The sequence below is a fragment of the Rhinichthys klamathensis genome, unplaced genomic scaffold (genome assembly GCF_029890125.1).
Source record: "Rhinichthys klamathensis goyatoka isolate OS25496 unplaced genomic scaffold, OSU_Roscu_1.1 h1tg000005l_1, whole genome shotgun sequence".
Classification (NCBI taxonomy): Eukaryota; Metazoa; Chordata; class Actinopteri; order Cypriniformes; family Leuciscidae; genus Rhinichthys; species Rhinichthys klamathensis.
The window spans coordinates 5,128,102-5,153,998 of NW_026606558.1; the positions used below are offsets into that span (position 1 = coordinate 5,128,102).

At 35.5% G+C, this 25,897-nt stretch overlaps 3 protein-coding genes across 3 annotated transcripts in view; 1 reads left to right on the plus strand and 2 right to left on the minus strand.

Annotated features, from left to right (window-relative positions):
* Nucleotides 1–1,695: 1,695 nt before the first annotated feature.
* On the minus strand, nt 1,696–13,874 carry pstpip1a (proline-serine-threonine phosphatase interacting protein 1a). Its single transcript, XM_056255940.1, has 15 exons — nt 13,526–13,874; nt 12,332–12,432; nt 12,153–12,227; nt 11,996–12,030; nt 10,799–10,905; nt 10,584–10,646; nt 7,989–8,093; nt 7,093–7,138; nt 6,825–6,904; nt 6,232–6,330; nt 3,825–3,921; nt 3,579–3,666; nt 3,141–3,223; nt 2,164–2,273; nt 1,696–1,910 (listed from the first exon to the last, which is right to left on the minus strand). Exons 1-15 carry the CDS (start codon nt 13,556–13,558, stop codon nt 1,779–1,781), a joined length of 1,254 nt encoding a protein of 417 aa, XP_056111915.1. The 5' UTR covers nt 13,559–13,874; the 3' UTR covers nt 1,696–1,778.
* A 762-nt stretch (nt 13,875–14,636) lies between these two features.
* On the minus strand, nt 14,637–22,206 carry rcn2 (reticulocalbin 2). The gene is made up of 8 exons (XM_056255954.1): nt 22,132–22,206; nt 21,067–21,197; nt 20,879–20,981; nt 18,381–18,577; nt 18,177–18,290; nt 17,989–18,082; nt 15,182–15,324; nt 14,637–14,821 (listed from the first exon to the last, which is right to left on the minus strand). Exons 1-8 carry the CDS (start codon nt 22,175–22,177, stop codon nt 14,678–14,680), a joined length of 972 nt encoding a protein of 323 aa, XP_056111929.1. The 5' UTR covers nt 22,178–22,206; the 3' UTR covers nt 14,637–14,677.
* A 2,336-nt stretch (nt 22,207–24,542) lies between these two features.
* pik3c2a (phosphatidylinositol-4-phosphate 3-kinase, catalytic subunit type 2 alpha) overlaps nt 24,543–25,897 on the plus strand; it is a 34,838-nt gene continuing 33,483 nt past the window's right edge. The window contains exon 1 of the mRNA XM_056255965.1: nt 24,543–24,648. The gene's annotated coding sequence lies outside the window, so the exon portion shown is untranslated. The remainder of the gene's footprint in view (nt 24,649–25,897) is intronic.

The following is a 25,897-nucleotide window of genomic DNA, read 5'->3' on the forward strand; positions in this document are numbered from 1 at the left end:
CATATTTGAGCACAACTATATCATTCATGGCTGTTATCCCACTCTTGAGCAATCCCATTGTGCACAAGGCACTCGGACCCGTCACGGATGTTCAAAGATGCCTTGTCTGGAAGCTGTCTTCAGTCAGGCGGGCTGAACACTTGATAGCACGGGACAGGGTCAAAGTTCAGTTGTTTCCCAGGGAGGGGGATGTGTGCCATCTGCTTGCTGTGTTGGACATGCTTAGTAACATGCCTTCACACTTTATCTAGAGGGGGGAAGTTAGATCGCCCTGATCTTGGAGCCCTTAATAACACAGCATTTGCTAGCTTTAATGGCAGGGTATTAATAGTAGATATTTGAAATGTAATAATGTGCTTGTCATGTGGGTTTCCCCTGTATCGTTATATTTGGAAGTGAAACAGGATCTGTGGAAAAGAGGAATGTGAAACCTTTTAACCTGACACCTGTAAGGAATTAGCATGGTGTTGGTTTGCTGTGGTACTGAATAAAAGTATAGCATTACTACACTACCATTCAAAGGCTTGGGGCCAGTATGGTTTTTTGTTAAAGAAATTGTAACTTGGATGCATTAAATTCATCAAAAGTAACAGTGAAGATATTTATAATGTTACCAAAGATGTCTATTTCAAATAAATGCTTTTCTTTTGAACTCTATTCATCAAATAATCATTAAAAGTATCATGGTTTTTGCAAAAATATTAACTTTTTTACCATTGATAATAATAAGAAATGTTTCTTGAGCAGCAAATCAGCATATTAGAATGATTTCTGAAGGATCATGTGACACTGAAGAGTAATGATGCTGAAAATTCAACTTTGACAACACAAGATTTCTTTTTTAATTATATTAGAAAGCAGTTATTTTACATTGTAATATTTCACAATATATTACTAGTATTTTGATTAAATAAATGTATCTTTGATGAGCATAAGAGGCTGTCAAAAACATTTTAAACAAATCATACAGACCCCAAACTATTACACTGACTGCAGTATATTTTTAAGCTTATTATTTATAAGTTTAATATTTTGCTGACCTTGTAATCAACAGTGATTGCTAAACATTTATCTGTAGAAATAGCCTAGGATATCCTTCCCATTTCAAATATAATAGAACAAGACCAATGACTGGAGGGATGTGAAACTTTAAAACATTTGCGTCAGGTTAGTTTGTCTGAACCAATTGCCTTTCAATGCCTGAGGAAAGTCAAAGTATGAGTCATTACCCAAATTAAATTCAGTCAACGGCAACATGATGCAATGATCATTACACAGATTTATTGTTCATTTTATGCCATCCCATAGGGTTCTATATTGAACCTTTTTTTCTAAGAGTGTATAATAGTTAAAACTACATGACCTCACATTGATTAACTTTCCAAAAATGTAATTCTGTGAAGATATCTGTACATTGTCTTTCTCATAAACTAAATCATGGCAAGTCCGTAGTGCCTAGTCATAATCTCTTATACATTCTTATGCTGTTTATTCACAATAAATAATTTTCTAAACAACTTTCTAATAAATATAAATCTCTATCTCAACAATAATGATAGTCATGTATAATTACCAGTTTTTAATATACAAATTAACCCGTTTTGATTAACTTACTACAACCCATAGAGATTTTCCATATGGATGTGCTACTGCATAAATAAATGCATTTTGCAAATGGAAATCTTCCTTTATAAGGAGTGGCCTTAATAACTCTGCTATTAGAGAGATGGGGGTGCAAGGACATGGAAAGCCGTTCCAGCGTGATCTAGTCTCTTAATTCATATCTTGGCCAAGTATGAGCCTGGCACCAGCCCAGTGTGGCCGTCCCTGTCCACCGTCCACCAGCCGTCTCCTCCCTGATCCACCACGAGCAGAACTTCCCCCACAGAGATGGAGAGCTCATCAGTGCCCTGCACACAGGACTTAAACGGTTAGTTCACCCAAAAATGATTTACTCTCCCTCAAGCCATCCTAGATGTGTATGATGACTCTCTTCTTTAAGCCAAACACAATCTGAGTTATATTAAAAACATATCCTGGCTCTTCCAAGCTTTATAATGGGAGTGAATGGGAACTTGGATTTTGAAAGCCAAAAAAAAAGCATATAATCTTGCTAATCTCTATTAAGGCTATTTTAATAATATTTTCCTAGGTTTTTTTTACCTGAGCTACGTAGTCATACTGAGCCTGGTATGTGGCGCTCTGAGAGACAGCAACGTTTGAAGTTCCTTGTGGAAATACAGGAATGGAAGCATACACTCCATCTGAGTCGGCTGAAAAGAAAAAAATAAACAGAATAATGACAGTGTATATATATATATATATATATATATATATATATATATACACACACACAGAGTAGTGGCCAAAATTGATGTTGTCGGGCCTAGGAAAATTGACATCTTTTTCAAATATTATTTGTAAGCATATTGCGCAGTTGTGCTTGGAGTCAATTGTTATATTTGTGATAACGCAATGAAACATGGCAAATTGTGCGGACATCATTTCTGGCCATGCAGTCATACAAAGAATTTATGGACACAAGCAAAAACAAGAGAGAACCAGCGAAATATTGTTGTGTACCAACTGATTTTGTTGTAGTCAATGTATGGTTTTTTGCCCATTGTCAAGCAACCTGCACCTGTAGTTTCTGCTTTTTTTGCCAGATAAACCTTTATTGATTTGTTCTTCCTTCATATTTTAAATATTTAAAAAATATAAACAATTTTTTTTCTCATATTTTGGTTTTATGATGGTTTAACCAAACTTGTAGGGTCATTAAAACCAAATAACATCACTTTTGGCCACTACTGTCTGTCTGTCTGTATGTATGGATGGATGGATGGATGTTGACAGCAACTAACACATACAATTTATTTTTAAACAAATTTTGATTTTGTTATTGTTATTTATTGTATTATTTTGTTTTAGGAAAATAATGCATAAAAAAATAAAAATACCGGTACCCAAATCCTATTCAATGAAGTCATAGGGTGGGCTGAAGTGCCCCCTGGTGGTGAATAACATTTGTGTTTACAGTAACTACAAGATGAAGATGGCTAGAATTTAAAAACAATGTAACGTGCAATTTGAAATATATATGAGAGCTGACAATGTCATTAATATGTTGTAATATGTACCTGATGGAGGTGCTGATGGCTGAATACAGTCATTACTAGTCTTTGAGCCAACGGCACAGTTGCCTTGCAAGAGATTTGAAAACCTTTCAAAAAGAAAATAATCACTTTCATAAACATGCGTAAAGAGAACATTAAAAGTGTTAATAATTTAATGCGAGGTCACAAGCTATCTAGATAAAAATTATTTTCTACATAAAGGGCAGATTGAGATAATGTATTTACTGATAACCACACACACAAAAAAAGTTTCTGTACAATGTTTTACTTGTTAATGCACTTTATATGCTCACAGAGAGCAGTATATCACACCTCCCCACATCCGCTTGCAGCTTCATGTTTTACTGATCTCTAATAATAGTACATGTTCCATGCATTTCTGTTTTGTCAGCATGGCAAAATTTAGACATTAACATACTGATCCAGCAGTGGAAAACAAACCTCTTTATCACACCTCCACCGAAGCGCGTGATGCCGTTGCTGTCCGTTGCTGGTTCTCTGTCATAATAGTTCTCAAACACAATAGGCGCTACAGACAGACAGAGATGGAAAGTTTCATTAAGCAAACCCTCCTCAAAATTTCTTCCGAACTATATCATCCAATCATATGGTTATGGAACTAAACTATGGGCGATTTGAGAAGTTAAATACAATAACCCAGTGGAAACAATACATAAAAGCACTGACCTGAAGGAGTGGTGCCGGTACTTTTCGTCTTGATGAAACAGTTTATGTCTTCCGTGATGTCACACATTTCTAAAACTGCCCTCACCTCCTCATAACACTGAATAAAAATGAACAGTAATTTGACAATAAGGGAAGCACTTTTTTTTTTCAATTACAGAGAGTTACAAAAGTCTGAGACCACAAGTGAAATGCATTATATTTTGCATTTTTATCATTTAATACCACATTTTTGATACAAAATGTTGCTCTTTCGCTTTAATGACAGCAAAGATGTCATCCAGCATGATTTGAGAATTTTCCTGCAGAGCAACGAAGTTCAAAGGATCAGTGACAAGTTTGCTTAAATTTAAACAACTAATATAAAGAATAATACATATTTCCTACTCAATTTACATAATAGAATTTCGTTATTTTAAGGCAAGAAATCCCAGGGATTTTTTTTTTTAGATAAATATGTAGCCACGCCCCCTTTCAGTGCTGCACTGTGTTTAACTCCACATTACGTTAACTCCGTATTTCGTTAACTCTACATTACGTAAATCCACTTGGCCAATTACTCCTCGACAGCGATGCCGTAGAATTATACAGAGCTACCGCAAAAAAAGGAAGTTCAAACACAAAATTCTAAAGATGGCTGTGCGCTTGTTTCTCTGGTGCATAAGGCCTACTTCCCCACTTAATTATTCACAGTACATTTAGAAAATAATTTTGTATTAAAAGGTTTCAGAAATGTTATGTTTAAATATGCAAACGAGGCATTATCTAATTAAATATGCACTAATTTGCATGTATTTCCTGAACAGAAATCTAAAAATTTTGTTGACATGCTGTATATCCTCCTGAGACCCAGAAAAAAAAAGTTTTTTGAATTTAGTTTTTTTCCATGTCATCACACTGTTTAGAGCACAATAAACAAATGGTAAAAAAACATATATATAAAATAATATTTTATTCATACGTTATGCTATGTCCTCTGTAGTGGACGCCAGGACTAAGTTGTTTAAAAAATAAAATGACATGAAATTATATGTATAGGCAAAAACAATGGGATTTTTTTTTTCAATCACCAATACATTTTGGGGTTTCAGGATTTTTTCAACCAAAATTTGTATAAAGATTATTCTCAACTATGTTATGAAAGAAATAATGGAATGAATTGATACACCATTTTACTTTTTGCAATATGTGGGTAAAATGGCCATAAGTTAATATTCCCATTCAATGCAATGTATCTATACACTGTATCTAATTTGCACATTAATGTGTTCTGGGAGCAACATTTAATGAAAGAATAAAGGGTAATAATTGGAGTAATAATTGGCAACATTTTAATAATAATATCTAACATTTGATCACTAAATTAATGTCAGACATTTTTAAAGACCAAGGAGAAGTTGTTTTCATGGTGAAACCTCCAAACATTTGGTATCTCTGAAAAGTCCTGAATGCGCTCTTTACAGGACACCCAGGTTGTGTCATGTGACATGTATGATGTCAGAGAAATTCACTAAAATATAATGTCCACTACAGTGGACAAAAGTCTATTCTTGGGTCCCAGGAGGATATAAGAGTTAAAGGTTATACAGAGGGGGATAAATCAGTAATACCGGTAATAAGTCACTCCATAAATCAGTAATACTGTCACAAAAATATATATTTTTGACCACCATTCACCATTAAATGTTATAAAAACCAGGCGAATGATATATGAACAAACCTCTCTGTGAAAACCTTAAGAATGTAAGAAAAGAAACTGGAAAGTCTGATGTATTTAAGTGTTAAAACTCATTTTGAGAAAACAGCGTTTAAAGATATGTATTGTAATTGTAAGTTGGTAACACTTTGCAATAAGGTCCCATTCGTTAATATAACCATTAAGTAATATTAACTAACAATAATAAGCAATACATTTGTTAATCTTTATTAACATAGTTTATAAAAATACAACTGTTTATTGTTAGCTCATATTAGATCAGGTCCCTTAAATCATATTTTGATTTCAATAATGTATTAGTAAATGTTAGAATTAAAATGAACTAAGATTAATAAGTGCTTTTTTATAGTTAGTTCATATTAACTAATGCGATAACTAATGTTAATAACAAATAGAACCTAATTGTTAAGTATTACCTCAAAATAAACACTTTAAATGTGTATTTTGGATGTTTTTTTTTCTTCTAGTTTGAAAGAAGACATGTTAAGAAAGCAAAATAGCCCAAAATATTAAAACTGACCAGTGCATGGAGAGAGAAAAACAAACAAAAAATGATGGCTTTGCCTGTACTGTCTTGCCTTAAATTGATAAAAATGTGAAAGAAAATCAATATTTTTAATTCGCTTGTATTTAATAATGTCTGTAGCAATTATCAATGTGATCTTTGAAAAAGCTTCATTAAGTAATACTGACCTCATCTTCTTTGACACATTGCATGGAAAAGTGGTTACAGTGGACCCAAATAGCATTTCTCAAAATATTAATACGATCATCTTCCTGCTGCTGGAAGACCTGGAGAAATAACATCATGATGTAAATACGGTCTACAATGCCTTTAAAGGGATACTCCACCGTTTTTTCATATTAAACTACCGGTATGTTATTCCCTTAAGGTGCTTGGCAAGACAGAGCGATTGAGTGCACGCACTGAGATGAGAGAGGTATGTATCAGCTCGTCTTAGTTAAGGGAATAACAGTTTAATATGAAAAAACGGTGGAGTGTCCCTTTAAGTAGAGTAATTGGTAATTTAACCAAGTCTTTGCCAAACTGTCAGTGGGACACATGATGATCAGAATTGGTGTTATGGATATACTTATTTCAAGCCAAAACAAAAGTTTCTTGTGCAGTTTAGTTTAGTATGTGTGGTTTGTGTGGTACGCAGTGTGTAAAACACCGAGAAAAAGGAAGTTCATTTTTAGTGTTCTATGTGGTTCACAGCTTCAGCAGAGAGCTATTTCTGAAGGACAGCAAACAGATAGTCGTGTGTGTGTGTGTTTCTCTTTACCTCACATGTGCATTCATGCGTGGTCTCCCATTCCTGACGAATCTTATCCAGCTGCTCTATGTTTGACATGTACTGTTTCTCTGTCAATCGAGAACAAGCATCAGCCTCATTGGATTTCCAGCAATTGAAATCTTGCTTGAAAGTAACTGAATTGTGCATTTTAGGCATTACCAGTGTATGTTTCCGGTTCAGATGTATCAATTTAACACTTTTGCATTGCAAGCTGATGCTGCAATGTGTGAAAACAAAAGCGTATTTCCATTCTCACCTGCATCCGCGGACGCGTCCCTGCACTGCTTTGCTTTGCTTTGCATCTGTTATGGAATAGAGCACAACATTGTTCAAAAATACTCAGTGGCATCAAACAATATCACTAGCATTTGTACCAAAATTTTAAAATGGTTATAAGAACTCATTATTGGATCAGGAACAACTTAGGGTCAGTAAATTTTTTAATGTTTTACATAGAAGTCTCTTATGCTCACCAAGGCTGCATTTCTTTGATCAAATAATACAGTAAAAACAGTAACACTGTGAAACATTATTTTCTGCGTCCCAGCAATCAATAATTTGATCCCTTAAAACTCATCTTTGATCATCAAAATGACATTTTTAAATGTTTCTTACCTGTGAAAATGATTTCTTCATGCCTTAAAATTGCTTGAATGTAACTCTACACCCTTGCTTCATATAATATACGTGGATTCATGAATATGCAAATTAGTCTCCGCCTCTTCTTACACGAGCTCAGACTACCTGATCCACTCGCTACACAATGCCAAGTGGAAATATTGGTTTAGTCCAGCCATATATATTTGAACCAGAAACAGATTCAGATTCAGAAGAGTGAATTATACAGGGTCGTCTAAAAGTGGATATATCAGAATGATAATGCGTTTTATGTATCGTTCTCAACAACATCGGACACATAACGGTAATTGATATGATTAGCCTTTTGCTTGGCTACGTTATCAAACAGCTAATAATGTGTTGCTAATGTTACACATCCCACGCTCCCATCTCAGAGTCAGACAGCTGCCTTCTAAAAAACAGCATCCTTAGAAACACTGAACATCATAGAAAGGCCACACGCTGACGGGATGTTTGTGATGGTGGGAAACAGGGGCGGTTTCCAAATTCTACCCAGAATAATCCATATTTTACCTTTTCAGATTGTTTAGGGGTGACAGTGGGTGTACTGTTGAGCTTCTCCACAGCCTGTTCAGCTTCATCAGCCTCTTTACATCTCTGTTCATACGCCCTTTTAGACTGGGAGAATAGAGAAGTGCAGGGTTATTATGGCACTACTCATATAGACTTGAATGATGGCCAAATGACTTGAAAAAGCTAAATATATTTCATTCAAATTTAAATTAATATGCATGGAATTTCTTGTAGTCTTAATACTAATTAATTTATACTAATTTGTTACATTTACATAGTGCTTTTCTGGGTACTCTAAGTGCTTTACATATGAAATATGGGAATGTCCTCATCCACCTGGATGATGCGGCGGCAGCCATATTTCACCAGAACACACACCACCAGCTTATTGGTGGAGAGGAGACAGAGTGATCAGCCTATCAGTATATGGGGATGATTAGGAGGCCATGATGCCAATGGGTACATTTTTGGCCAGGATGCCTGGGTTACACCCCTACTCCTTTTCGAAGAACATCCTACACCCAGGGTGTGTTATGACCACAGAGAGTCAGGACCTCGGTTTAATGTCTCATCTGAAGGACGGTGGTGAATTACTTCTTAAATCTTGATTCTTGGGTTTGTTTTCTCACTCTATTGTGTCATGAAAAGTCACAGAAAAGGCAAGAATAAACTTTATCTACTTGACTCAACTGCTTTCACTGACCCAAACATAGACATATACAATCAATCTGCTCCAAATTAAACAGATAAAAATGATTAATTCAATGTACAACCACCATAAAGCAACAGGAGAACAATACATACAGTAAACTAATGTAAAACTAAACTTCCTTTTATATAATTCATTATGCTGATATCACATCACATCTTTTTTTTACTTCCTCCAAATACTGCTTCTGCTGCTTATAAAAAATAAAATAAAAACACTATAACACCATAATCTCCATCATTTTTATGTGATCAGATATGACATAGATTTCCAGTACTGCTTAATGGAAGATTGCAGAAATTCAGTTGATTTTGTCTTTAAGACAGAATGATTTCTGAAGCTAAAAAACAGAACTCACATTTGTGGAAGCTCGTTTCTGCCACCGAGTAAAAAATAAAAAAGGTAATTGCCCCTTTTTATCTCGCAATTCTTCTCAGAATTGCGTGATATAAACTCAAAATTGCGAGAAAAAAGTTTATATCATGCAATTCTGAGAAAAAAGTTAGAATTGCGAGGTAAAAAAAAAAGTCCGAATTGTGAGAAAATAGATTTACGAGATTTACAATACATATTTAATATACAAGTAACATATCAGAAATCAGCATATTAATGTCAAATTTAGAATATCATCAAACTTAAGAAAACAAGGACATGAAGTGGTGCCTTAAAAAAACGTAAATTGGAAAAATAATTTAAAACAAGAGCCAGAGCAAATACTTTACCTGACATTTTTATATAGAAACTATACAGAAACAAACTATCTGTGAAATTAGATACTGATAACACTTCTGCGGATATTCATAGCAAGCAAAGTGTCTCAGCTGAAAAAAACACTGCCAAAACACTCACCAAAGCGCACACAGCTAGGCGTTTTCAGCTGGCAAAAAATGCGTGTGGACAAAGAAAACACTTTTTTTTCTAAGTGCGCCTTAGAAAAAAAAAGTTTCAATAAGGTTCTATATAGAACCCTAGGATTCTTGACTCAATTCTAAAGAACCCTTTATGCCAAAAAGGTTCTATATAAGAAGAAATTCAAGTGATAAATTATGTTTATGAGCCGTTTAATTGATAAAATGAAATGAAAATAAAAAAATGTGAAAAAAACTAAATCCATAAAATAATCTCATGATGGGAAAACCTAAAGGTTCTAAGGTTTTTTACAGAACCTTTTTTTTTTTTATAAGAGTGCAGGGACAGTCCCGCTGACAACCTGTTGTGCTTTTGAACAATGGTGTAAGTTCATTAACTACTTCGGAACTACAGTAAATACCTTTCATTTAGTGGTTATCATAACCCTCATCTTTAACCACTAAGTCAGACAACCACCTTGACAGTTCCTGACTAGATAGTCACATCCCCTTTTACTCGTTTGTTTATCAAATCAGATCAGTTTTCACAATGCTATATAAAAATACGAAGTAACTTTACCCTTCAACCTCTCCTCGCCTCAGTCCTAACCTAACATACGCGTTTGCTTTCTGAATGCGTCTGATGATGTACCAAGACAAACGGAAATGCATCTTTTTCTTGACAACAGCAGTCTGTTTCAGGAAATTGCAAATATATGAGGAACAGAAAAAAACCCAACATTGATAAAATAGAGTCTGAGTTGGTGGGAGTGACCAGAAGTGTGCAGACGAGAAAAAAATACACTTCTAGTAGAGAAGTGAGACTTCCTGAGGTGACCGTTACAACATTGTGAAGACCCATCCCCCTCCCTGCCCTGCACACTAGCTGCAAAGAGTTTAGCACAAGCACTGATGATTTAAATCACTCTCATTTCTCCCTTCCTCTTCCTGATATTCTGCTTTCAGTTTGTAATAGGCAAATACATGATTCACTGAGTAGCCCATAAAACTGAAGTCACTAAAGCAAGTTAGACTCACCTCTGTGGTTTTCTTATGTAATGATACTTTGATCTTCTGAACCTTTTCCATGACCCCTTCAAACTGTAAAAAGAAAACATTGAATTCTTGAGCTTTAATAAATCAAAAGCAACTTGGTTTAAGCAAAAATACTATTACTATTGGTTCGCACTTGTGAGAAAGTAGTTTGCGGTTCTGCGAGTTTAGATTAATTAAAGCATCGCATAGCATTTCACCTTTTTCCGCTGCTCCTTCTGTCGCTCTCTGAACTGCTCCATTCGTTTCACCTCTTCTCGTAACATCCCAGAAAGCTGAATGTGCAAATTTCCAATGTTCTCCATTTCTAGGATAGAAAACAGCATATTCATCATGAGTGATCTTGAAGGTATGGGTTTAGTATATTTAATATATACTAGTAACTGATTATATGTAATCTGGATTACGTAATCAGATTCCCAAAATTATATACTTTTTTTTTTTTAAATACTTAGATTCAGACTAGTTACATTTTTATTGATAACATGACTACTTAAAGGAATAGATCACTTAAAAATGAAAAATTTTACCCTCAAGTTGTTTCAAACCTGTATGAGTTTCTTTCTTCTGCTAAACACAAAAGAAGATATTATGAAGAATGATTTTTTTTTCCTACTATGGATGTCAATAGGGTCCATCAACTGTCTGGTTACTGACATTCTTCAAAATATTTTCTTTTGTGTTCAACAGAATAAGGAAATTCATACAGATTTGAAGCAGCTTGAGGGTGAGTAAATGATGACAGAATTGTCCTTTTTAAGGTGAACTATTCTTTTAATATTCACAAAATGGCAGTAAATTATTAAACATTACTGGTTCTCACTAATTCTTATTTTTCACCCTTTAAACGGTCCTTTCTAAAACAGCATATTGCTTATGTATGTTCAGAAAGTCTTCCAGTTTACACAAGTCAGAGGCCACACAGCATAACAAATAAAACAGTCAAATAATCATAATCAATAATAATTTTTGTGTTTTATTTTGATTGTTTTTTTATTTGATTTTATTTTCATGGTTTAAATGATTACCTTTTCATAAACCCTCTGCAGTTCCTTTTAATGTTCAATTCCTGTTGTAATGTAATGTTTAATGCACTTCATTTTGTTGATGACAAATTTTCCACATTTTTTTCTCGTTGTATTTGCATATCACTATAATACGAGATTATCCTATTCAAGTCTATTATGATAAACAAATTAAGGCTAAAAGTAAGGTCAAAAGTAATCAAAAAGTAGTCAGATTATATTATTGTAATTTAATAAATTATGTTACTAACTACAGTTTTCAATTTGTAAGTAATCTGTAGTATATTTAGTATGTTTTATATTCTATGTGTGTTTGTGAACACTTGCTTTTTAAAGCAAACTAAGCAAATTATCATATGGGGTGATACTTACGGACTTTTAGTTGGTCAAATGATGCCTTCAAAGTGCTACAAGACCAAATCAACAAAATTAAGACAAAATAATATTGATTAGTATACAAAATATTAAAACCAAAAGACAATGTTTACATAAGTAAATATATTCAATAATGCATACAATGTTTGCTTACCCAATTTCACTTTGCCCTCCTGTCTTGCGTGCGATAGTAATCAATTCCTTGCCGTATCTTTCCTCCGCCATCGCCCTATGAGCAGAGGAATGTACTATGTTAACCAGTACCGCTTTACTAGACCATTGCTAATCAGCGTACTTTGAAAAGATTCGAAATATGCAATTTTCCAGTGTTACCTCATTTTTAAGAGCTCTTCCATATCTTTGCAAGCGCGTCGCCCATCACATAGCCTCTGGATAAGAGTGTCATATCCAGTGTTGCTGGTGAATTCTGGGCCCTGAAACCAAGAGGATTAGATATCTCCAACAGTAACAAGATTTAGGTTATGAGGGACTGTGCATCTCAGTTTTAATCTTGAATCACTGGGGAGTTTCTGGGCTCTACTTGTAGCACTATGTTCATAAAAATAAGGCCTTATTTGAAGAGTTGATATCTATGCAAAACAGAATATGTGGTACCAGACTGTCTAAGGTGGTTTAATCATTGACAATGTGCGATAATATTAACATGGAATGCTACTGAAAATGAACCATTCTTATATTTGCAACTGAAAGAAAATAACTATTTTGACACCAGCTGGATACACCCCGCCCTAACACTGAATAGCACTCGCGTGGCTTTACATGCAAATCAACCCAGAAGTCGCTTTGTAGATGGATGCTCCGACAACACAGATCAAAGCTAAAGAGAGGGTAGAGTGGGCACAAAGTCAGCCGTTCAACAGGAAGCCTACAGATCATCTTCCATGACACAACGTCAGAATGTCTATATATAAACACTAAACCCACAAATGTAGAAAAGAATTTTGAGAAAGGCCAAGACAGATATCTTACTCTAAAAAATCATATCCAAATCTTAATTTTAGAGAACATCTCAGTACTCTCAGTGCAAATCTAATCCAACATCTAACTGAAACACATGTTAAGAAATGGAAACGATGACAGATTATAGTTAAATTTGTCTTATATAGATACACTAATTACGCTAGCACTTTATTTTATTTTCACATGAACATACTATGTACTTATTGTAGTAAGTTAATACTAACTAGGTACTAAACCTAACCCATGTAGTAACCTTACACTACTCGGTACATTGTGGGTAAGTATATCGAAAGTGTACGTACTGTAAATAAAGTGCAACCCTAATTCCTGATACAAATTAATAGAAATGACAGTGCACAAAAAATACTGATATTTAATAACTCGTCCAATACATTCTTTAGGTAAGGTAAGGTGATGTGATGCTGTTAGACACATTCATAATCTACCCTGTCAATCATAATAAGCGATATGGTTATCATCAAGCATGTCCTAACTCACATACCCGTTCAATCTAATATGTCAAAATAGCTCAACTCGTTCACTTACCCAAAAAGAATCTTTGAATTGTAACGGTGTCATTCTAAAGGCAGTTTACAGTAGTGAGAACGATACAAGCACACAGAAGGAATCAAAGGCGGAATTAAGAAAAGTAAAAGAAAGAACAGACAATGCCACGCGCAGGAAACCGCTGTTTCACAGCACACTCTTGCTGCTCAGGTTTGACTCAGATAAGGAAGCTCCCTCCTATTATGTCAGTGACCACAGTGAGCCTGCCCTACAGATACTATGCATGCATGCAGACGCCATTTGAATACTAGATAGGATGACACATCTGAAACAGTGGGCTTTTGGAAAATTTAAAGAGTCAAGAGTTTTCAGGTGTCGAAGAGAGTTTAGGCAAACAAAGCCATCATCGAAATAGGGTTCAGTTAAGTAGTTTAAGTAAATCAAGTTAAATCAAGACAAACATTGATTTGATTATCTTTTGACTGCAAGCAACAGCACAGTAACTGAGTTTGATTTTATAGAGGGAGCAAAAAGAAAAGTGCATGTTACACAGCTTAACTCAAATAAAAGGCAACATCACAGGTCAAATTAGATAATAGCATTGATAAAAGTAAAAGTTGCATGTCATCAAATAAAAATTAATGCGTAAAAACTCGAGTAGTCTTTCTTTGTGTTGTGATGTGGTGAGGAACGAACCCAAGTGCAGACAGCGAGTAACTCAAACAAGGTTTAATGACGATAAAACAGAAAGCAAAAACCCACGATGGGGCAAAAACAAGACAGGATAAACTGATACGACTACAAACACGACTTTCAACAGGAACTCACAACTCGAACGATAAACATGGAACTCGAGACAGGTATCACAAGGCTTTGATGAGGTTAGACAGTCAACATTGATTAGACAATGAACCGACAAAAGACAGCGAGAACACGGGGATTACATAGGGAACACTAATGACCAACACAGGTGATACTAATAATACAATGATGACAAGACAGGGATAACAAGGGGGGCGGAGACTGGAAACGAGACAACACAAGCACATGACCAAAACACAAGGCCATGTGCTTGCACACAGAACATGGGTCTGTCATGATCCTGCCGCTATACTAGAAAATGACGGACATGATGGCAGAATCATGACACTTTGTGGCACCACAAGAAGTATTTATAAAAGGTTTTAACTATTACAACTCATCATGTGGCACATGGAGCTGTCTTCCATAATCGGTCACTTCACTGTTCATGAAAGTGTCTTGGTTTTTTAAAATCTCTGCCTCTGAGAGCCTTTCATCACCATCTTGATCCATTTCCTTGATGAGATGAATAGCCTGTATAACAATCAAGAAAAAAAATATTTAGAATATATTGTTAAAAATGAAAAAAAAAAAACCTGGATACTCGATATATCGGCCACCATATCGGTATCAGCAGATATACTGTATGTTCATTTTTAATGTTGTTGTTATCGGCCCAACAAGAAAATTTGGCCTATATATTATAGCCGATAAATAATGGATTATTTCCTTCAGCCGAGACACTTCAGATACGCACTGTTAGCCATGATGGTTATGAATTGTCAATATATCGGTTTTCAAATATAAAGAATTTTTAGTTATTGGTCAAATTTTTTATATCGGTGGATCCCTATAAAAAAGTATATAAGGCAGCTGGATGACACATTAACTCACTTCTTCTCGTGCCGACCCATAGCTGTTCGGAGCGACCCAGCGGAGCTGTTCATCCCTGTTGAGTTTTCCATCCTTATCCTGGTCATAGAGATCTTTAAAGCGCACCGTTTCCTCGACCTCCCACTGCGAGGGCTCGTCCTGCTCTTTAACACAGACAAGCAAACATGTATGTTTCTGATAATAATCTAACACAATCCTGGAAAATATTTAGATGCTAACACCTTGAGTTCCCATAATTCTGATTTGTCTGATTTCAAATGAAGCCAAATGTGTATGATGTACAGTATGGAAGCACATATCGGTTATCGGCTAATATTAGCATTTTTTTAATGTATTATTATTGGTCAATATTTGATTGTGCATGCTTATTTTCCATATTTTAATCTTTAAAAATGTTTTCAATTGTAAATAGACCTGCACGATTCTGGATAAATTGAGAATCGTGATTTTTTTTTTTTCAAATAGAGATTAAGATTCTCCAATGATGAACAGACAATTAAACAAAATAAAGTGATTTATTAGAGGTTCTGACAAAAGGTTAATTGCTGCTGTAAGGCTGGAAAAACTGCAAGAGAAGCTATTCTCTGAGAAAACAAAGGAAATTAACATTTGAAATCTCTTGCTATATTACCATCTGTGAATAATTATTATACAGTTTTACACATGTTTGGTATCATTTGAAATGTCTCGACTGGTGCGACTGGTACAAAGGTCTCATTCCCAAAGAGTAAAACAAAAGGTAATAACGATTTTAAGAGTTTAGAGATAACTTGCACACAAAGGAGGGTGGGTAAATGGTCTCCTGCTCTCAGAAGGTGTAAGCTCCCATTGTTAGCAAATGTTTCCATGTACATCAACTTCTGCCCCCAGTAAGTCTGGGACGGTGATTAATGTAAATTCCCACTGTGAACTCATGTTTACATTTGAAAAGAGGTTTCTGCCTTGGTCTGTCTATATAATGCAATGCAGCAAGAGGTTCGGAGTGATTTGTAACTCAAATTAGCCCATAATGTTAAAGGACCTCAGGGCTTCAGCATTATGTATTTTTCTAAATGTCGGGTTTAACCTACATCTTTTACTCATTTGATGTTACTGTATTGATTATCTTTGAACTGATTATGAAATTGGCATGATACATTTACCTGACATAATAAATTGTATTTGATTTTATTTAGTGCTGGGCCGTTATCGGCGTTAACGTGCTGCGTTAACGTGAGACTCTTATCGGGCGATAAAAAAATATCGTCGTTAATCAAAGTTGGGTTGGGATCATAAATAGCTTTTTCGAATATCGTTATATTTTCGCGCAATTCTAATGTGTAGTATGACGCCGCGCCTACTGTCACAGATCGCGCAGTAGGGTATTTTCCTGTCAGGGACACAAGGTGTACTTTTACTTTGTTACGTTGGGCGACGTTCCTCTCGTTTCTTTATTTTAATGCAATACGTTGTTAAATGAGTTTATTCCAAGCGCGCTGTGTCCTTTGTATGGGCATGAGCGATGCTCATTTACAAATGAATCACTCTTTTGAGTCGATTCTGTTCAAAGACTCCATCAAACAAGTTGTCAGATGATCTGTCTAAATCGGTTAGCGAATCAGTTGATCTGTTCAGTTCCTCGCGCATTGAATCGTCTGAAGCGCTTTCAATTCACACTCGGAGTCGAAACAGGAAGATTTAAGAGCATCAAGAGCGTTGGATGAAGTGGCCGATCTACAGTCTAGTCTAGTGAATGCAAATCTGCAAATGCATCATATTTTTGCCAGCGATGAAGATCTTTATTAGTTGAACATCTTCGTAAGCTGTCTGTGAATGAATGATTCCCATTCCACAGGACGATACATTCGATTTCATTTCATTCAGTAATACATTGTGTGTGTATTGCGCAGTGGCATAATCACACGAATAGTTTACATTGATTGAAACTAATTTGTTTAAAAATGAGGCTATTGCAGTAACAAGGCAGGTTCACATAAAATTCTTATGACATATGATGACATTATTTTTTGATCTAACGAGCATTGGCGATGCAAAAACGGACTGTCGTGCGTATTGTTTTTCTTCTTCTTCTTCCAATTAGCCTACTATGTTAAAAAAAGGACGAAAACATGTTACTTGTTCAATTAATAAACAGTTTGTTTGATGACAAATCGCTAAAGATGAAATTGGCCTCCCTTTCTGTCATTGCGTTGTTGTTGTTTTTTTTTTTGTTGTTTTTTTACGATATTCGAGTTTTGCTCCTCGATTGTCGAATGGCATTTTTGGCAGAAATGCACATCCCTACGCGAGGCAAACTATTCTCAAAGACTTACTTTTAGTCATTATTTGGGTAGCACACATATTCTGAATGCCTTCGGGAGAATTCAAATGAGCCATTTTAATCTAGATTAATCTAGATTAATTTCTAGATTAAAAAAATTAATCTATGCCCACCTCTAATTTTATTCTAACGGATAGTCAAACATTCGCTTACATTTAATGATGCACAGATATCATTAAAACCTTTTCATTTATGGAGTCAGATGAGATAACGAGTTAGTACATGACAAAATGCATTTAATTTAATCAAATTACTTTGCCACGAGGAAAGACAGTAAACCACAGAGACCTTCGCCCGCTGATCGGATGCCGCCATTACACTGCCATCCGTTTAAAAAAGTGTTTATTTATTTGAAAGATTAAAAAACGGTTGAATGAATGATTCAATGACTCACCATTTATCGGTTATTGGATTATTTTTCTTTTGTATTAGTACATCACTAGTGTAATGACTATATACACTGTTATTTATCCCAACATAATCATACCATTTGCTCGGAGATCTCCAATGAATTCACTCAAGCTGATGAATCCATCTTTATCCAAGTCATATTCAGTTAGCACATCTTCAATAGCAAAATCCTGGGAAAAATGCAACCACACAGCACATAGTCATACATGGATGTTTAATATCGAATCATATTTATGATTTATTGCAGCTTTATTGTATACTTACAGCCATGTGGTCCACCTCAGATGGATGAGTAAATGCAAGGAACTCTGTTAAGTTCAGGCCAACTGAGCCATCCGTATCGGCAAAATAAAAACGTCTTTTTTCCTTTGCATGGAGCTGTGAGTGGGTAAAACAATTATTATCAATCATGCAACACTTTTCATTCCCGTTCCATAATATGAAATGCTAATGAATCATGCAACATACAAATCTAAGTGACTCCTCCTCTGGGTCCTCAAGAACAGCATCTTTATCCACTTCCACAGTATGACCATGCATGACCATATTGTATTCGTCCCAAGATACCAGACCATCATTGTTGTAGTCAAACTCAGAGAAGCGTTCCTCAGCATCATCCAGCGCATATCTCCTGTACACCCTTTGTATCCATAATGTGATTTCCTCTAGAGAAGCAACAGAGAATGCTTATTAATTAAAACATACACTACTGTTCAAACGTTTGGGGTCAGAAATCTATTCTTTTATTCAGTAAGGACACAGTTAAATTGATCAAAAGTGACAGTAAAGACTTGTATAATACTACAAAAAAATTATATTTCAAATAAATTCTAAATTTTGCTTAGTAGATAAATGCTTAATATAATAATATAATGATACAATATTATTACTGACTGCACTGACACCGTTATATGAGAACTGAACTGAGCTGGACAGTGACATTTTTTTGCAGAACAGATTCATACAGTTGTGGTCAGAATTAATGGCACGCCTGGTAAATATGATCAAAAATGGCTGTAAAAAAAATATATATATATTTTTTTTTTTGCACAAATATAACCTTTCATTGAAGTAAAAGAATTGAAAGTGCACATTATGAAATAAATGTTTTTCTCCAAAACACGTTGGCCACAAATATTGGCTTTTATTAAAAACTTTTTGCAACCTCCTTTTGCCAAGATTACAGCTCTGAGTCTTCTCCTATAATGCCTGATGAGTTTGGAGAACACCTGACGAGAGATCAGAGACCATTCCTCCATACAGAACATCTCCAGATCCTTCAGATTCACAAGTTCATGTTGGTGCTTCTCCTCTTTAGTTCAACCCACTCATTTTCTATACAGGGTTCAGTTTAGGGGACTGGGACGGTCATGGCAGAAGCTTCATTTTGTGCTCAGTGACCCATTTTTATGTTGATTTTGATGTTCGTTTTGGACCGTTGTCCTGATGGAAGATCCAACCACGGCCCATTAGAAGATTTCTAGCAGAGATGGTCAGGTTTTGCTTTTTTATCTGTTGGTATTTGCTAGAATCCATAATACCATGTATCTGAACAAGATGTCCAGGACCTCCAGCAAAAAAATAGGCCCACAACATATAAGATCTAGCAGTATAATTTAACCGTAGGCATGGGGTACTTTTTATCCCTGTGTTTGCCCAAACACATCTGGTTGGTTTGCTGCCAAAAAGCTCTTTTATTATTTAATCTGACCATAGAATCCGGTTCCTTTTTGTTCCAGTCTTGTCTGACAACGTAAAAAATTCTAGGGGTTCCAATAATTGTGGCCAACGTGTTTTGGAGAAAAACATTTATTTCATAATGTGATTTCCCCCCCACTTTCAATTCTTTTACTTCAATGAAAGGTTATATTTTTGCAATTTTTTTGGATGAACAGTGCAGATTATTTTTTACAGACATTTTTGATCATATTTACCAGGGATGCCATTAATTCTGACCACAACTGTAGATGAAATTAACTATTTTAATAATAGATGATTTCAAATCTTAGTTATAATATAATTAATATAAAAAATATTAGGCAGCACAACTGTTTTCAACACTCATTATAATAAGAATAATTATTCTGAGCACCAAATCATAATTTCTGAAGCATCATGTGACACCGAAGAATTAAGTAATGATGCTAAAAAGTCAGCTTTGCATCACAGGAATAAATTATTAAAATAGTAAACACTTTATTTTGCAATGATATTTCACAATATTACTGTATTTTTTATCAAGTAAATGCAGCCTAAAGGGGGTCGCACACCGGACGAGAAGCGCAGCGCCGCGTCGCGCAGCGCCAGGTCTTTAAAATTCGAACACATTATTCTCTATGAGTGTACACACACCGGCGGCGCCATTCGGCGTCTGTCCGCGGCGCCCAGCTACGGCTCAGGACCTTGTTCAAAACCCTGCCGCGCCACAGAGCGCCATTTGCATAGTTTTATATTAAATTTGCATTTATTTGTCTCAAATCGTCGTTAATGTACATGGCTTCACCCTGTGCTGTTTTCACTCGGGTTAGCTAAACGCTAGCTAAATAAATACTATTGTATTATGTGACATAGTTGCCTAGACAACGGATAACGTTACAACAAAATAACAGACTCAACGTGATAGACACTTTTACTTGATTAACGTTCAAACATCAGCTATTATTCAATGAACATAAAAAAATAAATAATAAATCAAGATAAAACACACATCGTGCAGCTCTTCTACCAGGAGTTGATTCAAAATTGTGCTCGCGCGATTAGAATGTGCGCGTCCGGTGTGCGATACCTGGAGTTGTCCTAGACGTGGCGCGACGCGGCGCTGCGCTTCTCGTCCGGTGTGCGACCCACTTAAGTGAGCATAAGAGACTTCTCTCAAAAACATTTACAAAATCTATGTCAGTAGATCATCTGACACGTCTCATGTGTACGTGCTAAAATAAATGTCAAGTAACCAAACGAGAACTGACCTGGAGTCAGGTATTTATCAGAGTTGGTGTCAATCTTTTTCACTATCTCCACCAGTCGCTTCCGCTGCTCAGATGGATTTAGTTTCTGTATTTCATCTTTGTCCTGAAAATCAGTAATAGTTAGTAGAATGAAACTGGATTACTTTAAAGATTTAAATAACTGTTATAAAAAACCATGAAGATGATACCTTAGAGCCAAGGAACATATTTGCATTATGTTCATGGTTATGTTGGTCCTCTTGGACAATTTGGCTGCCAATACCTCCTGATGCACAACAGGCCACCAGCAATAATAGAGCTGTGTATACAATCTTTAAACCTGATAAACACACAATACAAACAAATTAGATGAAAAATCTGTCATTAATTAGCTACTCTCCCTCATGTCATCCCAAACCTGTAAAACTTCCGTTCATCTTCAGAATACAAATGAAGATCTTTTTAATAAAATCTGAGAGCTTTCTGTCCCTCCATTGACAGCAACTCAACTACCACTTTGATGCTTAAAAAAGTTCATAAAAAGATTGTAAAATTAATCCATATGAATTGAACGGTTTAGTGATGTGTAATACTGATGTGTGAGTTGGTGAATCACATATGTGTGATATGTGAATAAAAGCCTAAATTAAATCTGTTCATCATTTAAGTGATCTTGTCTCTTCAGAAAATGTTGAGTAAACCGCTCAATTCATATGGATTAGTTTTACGATCTCTTTATGAACTTTTGAAGTATCAAAGTGGTAGTTGCGTCACTGTCAATGGAGGGACAGAAAGCTCTGAGATTTCTTTAAAAAGATCTTCATTTGAATTCTAAAGATGAACAAAAGTCTTACAGGTTTGGAACGAGTAATAATGACAGTATTTTCATTTTTGGGTGAACTATCCCTTTAACAAGATGATCTCGACTGCCCTCTTGTGATGTTGGGCTACACATTCCCATTTCAAATCATCTAACAATATCGACGTTGGTAAGGAAGGTAGGAGAATAACAAAGAGGTTTCAAATAATAGCAGTCTGTAGCCAAAATATATATTTAAATAAAAATATACATAACATGTATCTCCTTTTGTGTTATGAGGACTTTCTGATATTGTGGAAGGCGCTTTGGTGGCTAAGTGCGAATTATTTTTTTTTATGTAAAAAGCGACTAGAAAACGTGGAAATTCATGCCAAGGATCACACTCTGTTATCTATTTATTTAAGGCACCTACAAGAAGAATGCACCATACGTGTTTGCGAAACAAAACACTTACTTTCGAAAGGCTGGTTGCTAAAGTTTTGAGCTGAGCTTGTTGCCATGGTGCGCTCCGGTCATCTGGACTCTCACTCGGCGTTTCCTATGTTTACTGTTACCGCTGCCTACAGGCCTGGAGGACGAGCAGAGAGAGACCTAAAGTCCCCATGAAATCAAAATGGGCGAGACACCCCTCGCTGCAGACTGTAGCGCGGTGACGTCACGTATTCACAGCGAGTCTTAAATGATATTTAAGTCTTAATTCGCCTTTAAACAAATGGGCTTGGAAGATGTCTTAAAATAGAGCAGAAAGACTTCAATTAATGAAGTCATGTAGTTTATTGTTGCATCCATTGCAAAAGAAATGTTGTCCCTCAGTATCAGGTCGTACTGTAAAAGTTACATTCCTGAATGTACTGTAAGTTATGTTAAATACATTTGTGGTAAAATGAATTAAAAAGTAATGGAGTTAAACATTGTATTTTGCTAAAATAAAACTCATTGTGATTCTCCTTAGTTTTTTTTTTAGTTTTTTAGTTTTTTTTTTTAATCATTTAGAGAGCATATTTATGTTTTTAGTTCCCTTAGATTTACTCTTAAAAAGGTGTTAAAGTCCCCGTGAACTGGAAGTTGCAAACGAATTTTCTCCAGTGTTGTGACGTATTTCAGAGAGAAACGGAATACTAAATGAGGCAAAATAGTGGGCCTGGCTTTTTTCCAACTAGCACCTGATTGGATCTAGAAAAGTAGGTGTTTTCATTCAGCCTGTCTACTGTCAGTTGGAGGGGCGTGGTTACGGATGTTAAGCAGACACCCAAACCGTCAAACCTACGTCATCAGGGAAGGTCTTCCAACGCAGAGGGGAGGGGAAATTTCAGCTTTTGATTAAAGATTACGAAGCCAAAAAATATTTTTGTGTGTGGATTGACTTGCATGGATGAATTGTTCACCACAAAACGATCAATTTAGGCAAACAAAGTAAGTATGGTCAATTTTGAATTCATAGGGACTTTAAAGGAAATCTTAAATTGACCTTCATGTGACTGGCAGAAACCCTGTTAAAGTCAGTTATAGAAAAAAGCAAACCTTAACTTGATTGTTGATGTTCTTTTCTAGATGCATGTTAGTGTCCTTAAAAAAGGTGAAAGCATTCAAATAAATCAATGCAGCTCATCTTGTGACAAATATCACTGTCCATTCTGTGCGACCTGGGTCAACAAACCAAGGGAGTTTTACAGTGCGGAGAATCATCTGCAGGCAGCTACAGGAAGATGGTGTGTATCTGTGTGTAGTGCTTAAACATCCATAAAACATATTATTTTGTTATTATATTTGCATCTTACAATGGTTTTGCTTACATTTTCAGATTTCATTATTATCAGGTGCAACCTAAAATGCAGAAATAATTCACATTTTCATTGCATGTATTGTTCCATCCCTGTTTTACGTAAAGCACAATTAGAAATTCATCTCTCAAATTGCAAACAAAAGATTCAATCTCTGCAAAAAACTGCAGCACCAACGGTTCTGATTGGTAATGCACCTCAACCCTCAGGGTCTGCTCAGACAGCATCCCTACTTCAACTGCAACCTCAGCCTTCACCAAGTGGACCATACGTCTGTCTCTCCTACAGATCATGTCCCAAGGGGTTCAAAACGAATCAGAGTGAAATGTATGCACTGTGGAATTGAACTTAACAAGAAGAACCTATGCCTCCACATTCAAAGAAAACATACAGATGTGAAACAAACAATTACAAATGAACGACACTTTCTTAGCCAGTGCATTAACAGTGAGAATGGTATTTTTGCTGTTCCTTTGGTTCAATACATGTGCAGAAGAGGGCATGGGGGGCAAACCACAGAATCATGTGTGACTGTGTGAGGTAGACCAGTGTAACACAAACACTGACTTTGCATTTCGAAGTGGTTTGGTTTGAACTTAAGGCATTTGAACGCAACCCTATTAAAGATTAAAATTTAAAATGATCAGTTGTATGAGATAGCCTAGCTTTATCTTTATCAATTCTATGATCATTGAAGTGTATAGCAATTTCTTCTTAATTAAGGAAGTAAACATGTTGGCAAAGCAAGTTATGGAAATGAACGAAGTTGATATGCAAATAGGCCAATATATAGCATTGGAAAGACATTTACATTTTTGTTATAGAAAAAATATAGGCTATTAAAAATACTAGCCTACTTAAAATGGCGGCATTGTTGAGATACAGAAGCAATGTAGACATTTTGGCTGGGGAGACCAGCGAAGGGTTTCTAAGATAATAAAGGTAATATAATATAATATAAATACTTAGAACAATACAGCAGGTGGCATCGATGCACTATATTTGTTTGCAATCCGCGGTTAGACAACCAAAAGAAGCGTGTTACGTTTTCTGACCTCCAGATGTCGTTGTTTGTCCGTGATCTTTACTCTCCGATCTCCAGCAGGAACTGACGTTTGTGTCTACGACTACATGAGCAAATTTTCCAGCTGGAGGAATATGTCCAGCGTCAAAGATCCGAGAGTCTGAAGGTGGGAATCGTCATTTATTTACACAAATTCTTACTAAGCCGTTAAGTTTACCGTCAGCTCTGTTCTTCTGCCTACCGGAAGTATAGGATGTTGTGTTTGTAGGATGAGTATTTGTGTTGTTTGTTTTTCTTTTGCTTGTGTTTTCACTTTTGTTGCCTCGTAGAGTGCGCCAAAATTCCGAAATATGTGCACAAACATTGCGTAAAGTTTCTGAAACTGCTTTCTAGAAGAGATATATTGTTTAAGTGTATATACATAGTCTTTTGTGATGTTTTACCATGTCGGGATGTTCGTGGCAGGTTATTTACTATGCTGACAGCAACATTTGATTAGAAATATTAATCTGTACTGGCAATCTAGAGACTGTTGTTGTGGTAAAGTTAGCTTGATGAGCTCTTTTTTGTCGCATGCTTTGCATCCATTATGAACTTTTGTTTAGTTTTTGAAATATCTTTCAAACTGTATTTATCCTTTATTCATTAAGATAAGATGGGGTTGCTTACTGTTTGGATCACTACTGTTTTAATCACTTAAATTGAACATCATTTCATCTAATACGTAATAAAAAGCCCTCTTGAGTTCAGAACAGGTTAATGAAAGTTTGTGATGAAACTTGAGTATCTGCTGCAAATTCACTAAGTTTTTGCAACACTGGGTGAAGCCTATAACTATTTAACATTAATTCTAATATAATAGCTAAAATTTAGTAGCTTATTATTTCATCTGTATTTAAAGTTAAAATATTGCTGACCATTTTTTTTATGCAAGAAAATGTAATGCACTCCATTTGCATATTTACTTGGACTGCCATTCCAGTGATTTTTCTCACTTCAAACAAACTGAAATGGCACATTCGACATTGTGTGTAATAATTATAATATTGGAATGTTTCTAACAGGAATAATAGCTCTTTTGTATGCTGCTTTGAGTCAGTATTGTTGAGATAACTGACTGGAGAAGCAGGTTTTATCTTGTTTTTTTTGTTGTTGGTTTTGTTTTTTTGCCATGCATAACTAAAATAGGCTTGTATAAATGTGTGGATTCAGCACGTATGTCCTCTTTAAAATTTCAACTGAAGTGGTTGCACATAATCGTGTTGTTCCTGCAGTGTTGCATCATTGTAGTTATATGCATGAATCATGTGCCTTGGCCCTTGAGTATGCTAGCTGAATATGGATATGCAACACATTTTTTCAGTTCTGCAATTGTTTTCTGTCACGTAAACCAACTATATTGTGTCTACTGTAAA

Excerpts from the sequence above, each read along its gene's own strand:
- pstpip1a (XM_056255940.1), bottom strand. The coding sequence starts at position 13,558 with ATGACACCGTTACAATTCAAAGATTCTTTTTGG. Across the intron at positions 6,331-6,824 it reads CGCATGAATGCACATGTGAG|GTCTTCCAGCAGCAGGAAGA; the intron begins GTAAAGAGAAAC and ends TTATTTCTCCAG. Across the intron at positions 1,911-2,163 it reads AGTATGACTACGTAGCTCAG|GGCACTGATGAGCTCTCCAT; the intron begins GTAAAAAAAACC and ends TCCTGTGTGCAG.
- rcn2 (XM_056255954.1), bottom strand. The coding sequence starts at position 22,177 with ATGGCAACAAGCTCAGCTCAAAACTTTAGCAACCAGCCTTTCGAAA. Across the intron at positions 20,982-21,066 it reads ATATGTTCCTTGGCTCTAAG|GACAAAGATGAAATACAGAA; the intron begins GTATCATCTTCA and ends ACTGATTTTCAG. Across the intron at positions 18,578-20,878 it reads TGATAAATACCTGACTCCAG|AGGAAATCACATTATGGATA; the intron begins GTCAGTTCTCGT and ends TTGCTTCTCTAG.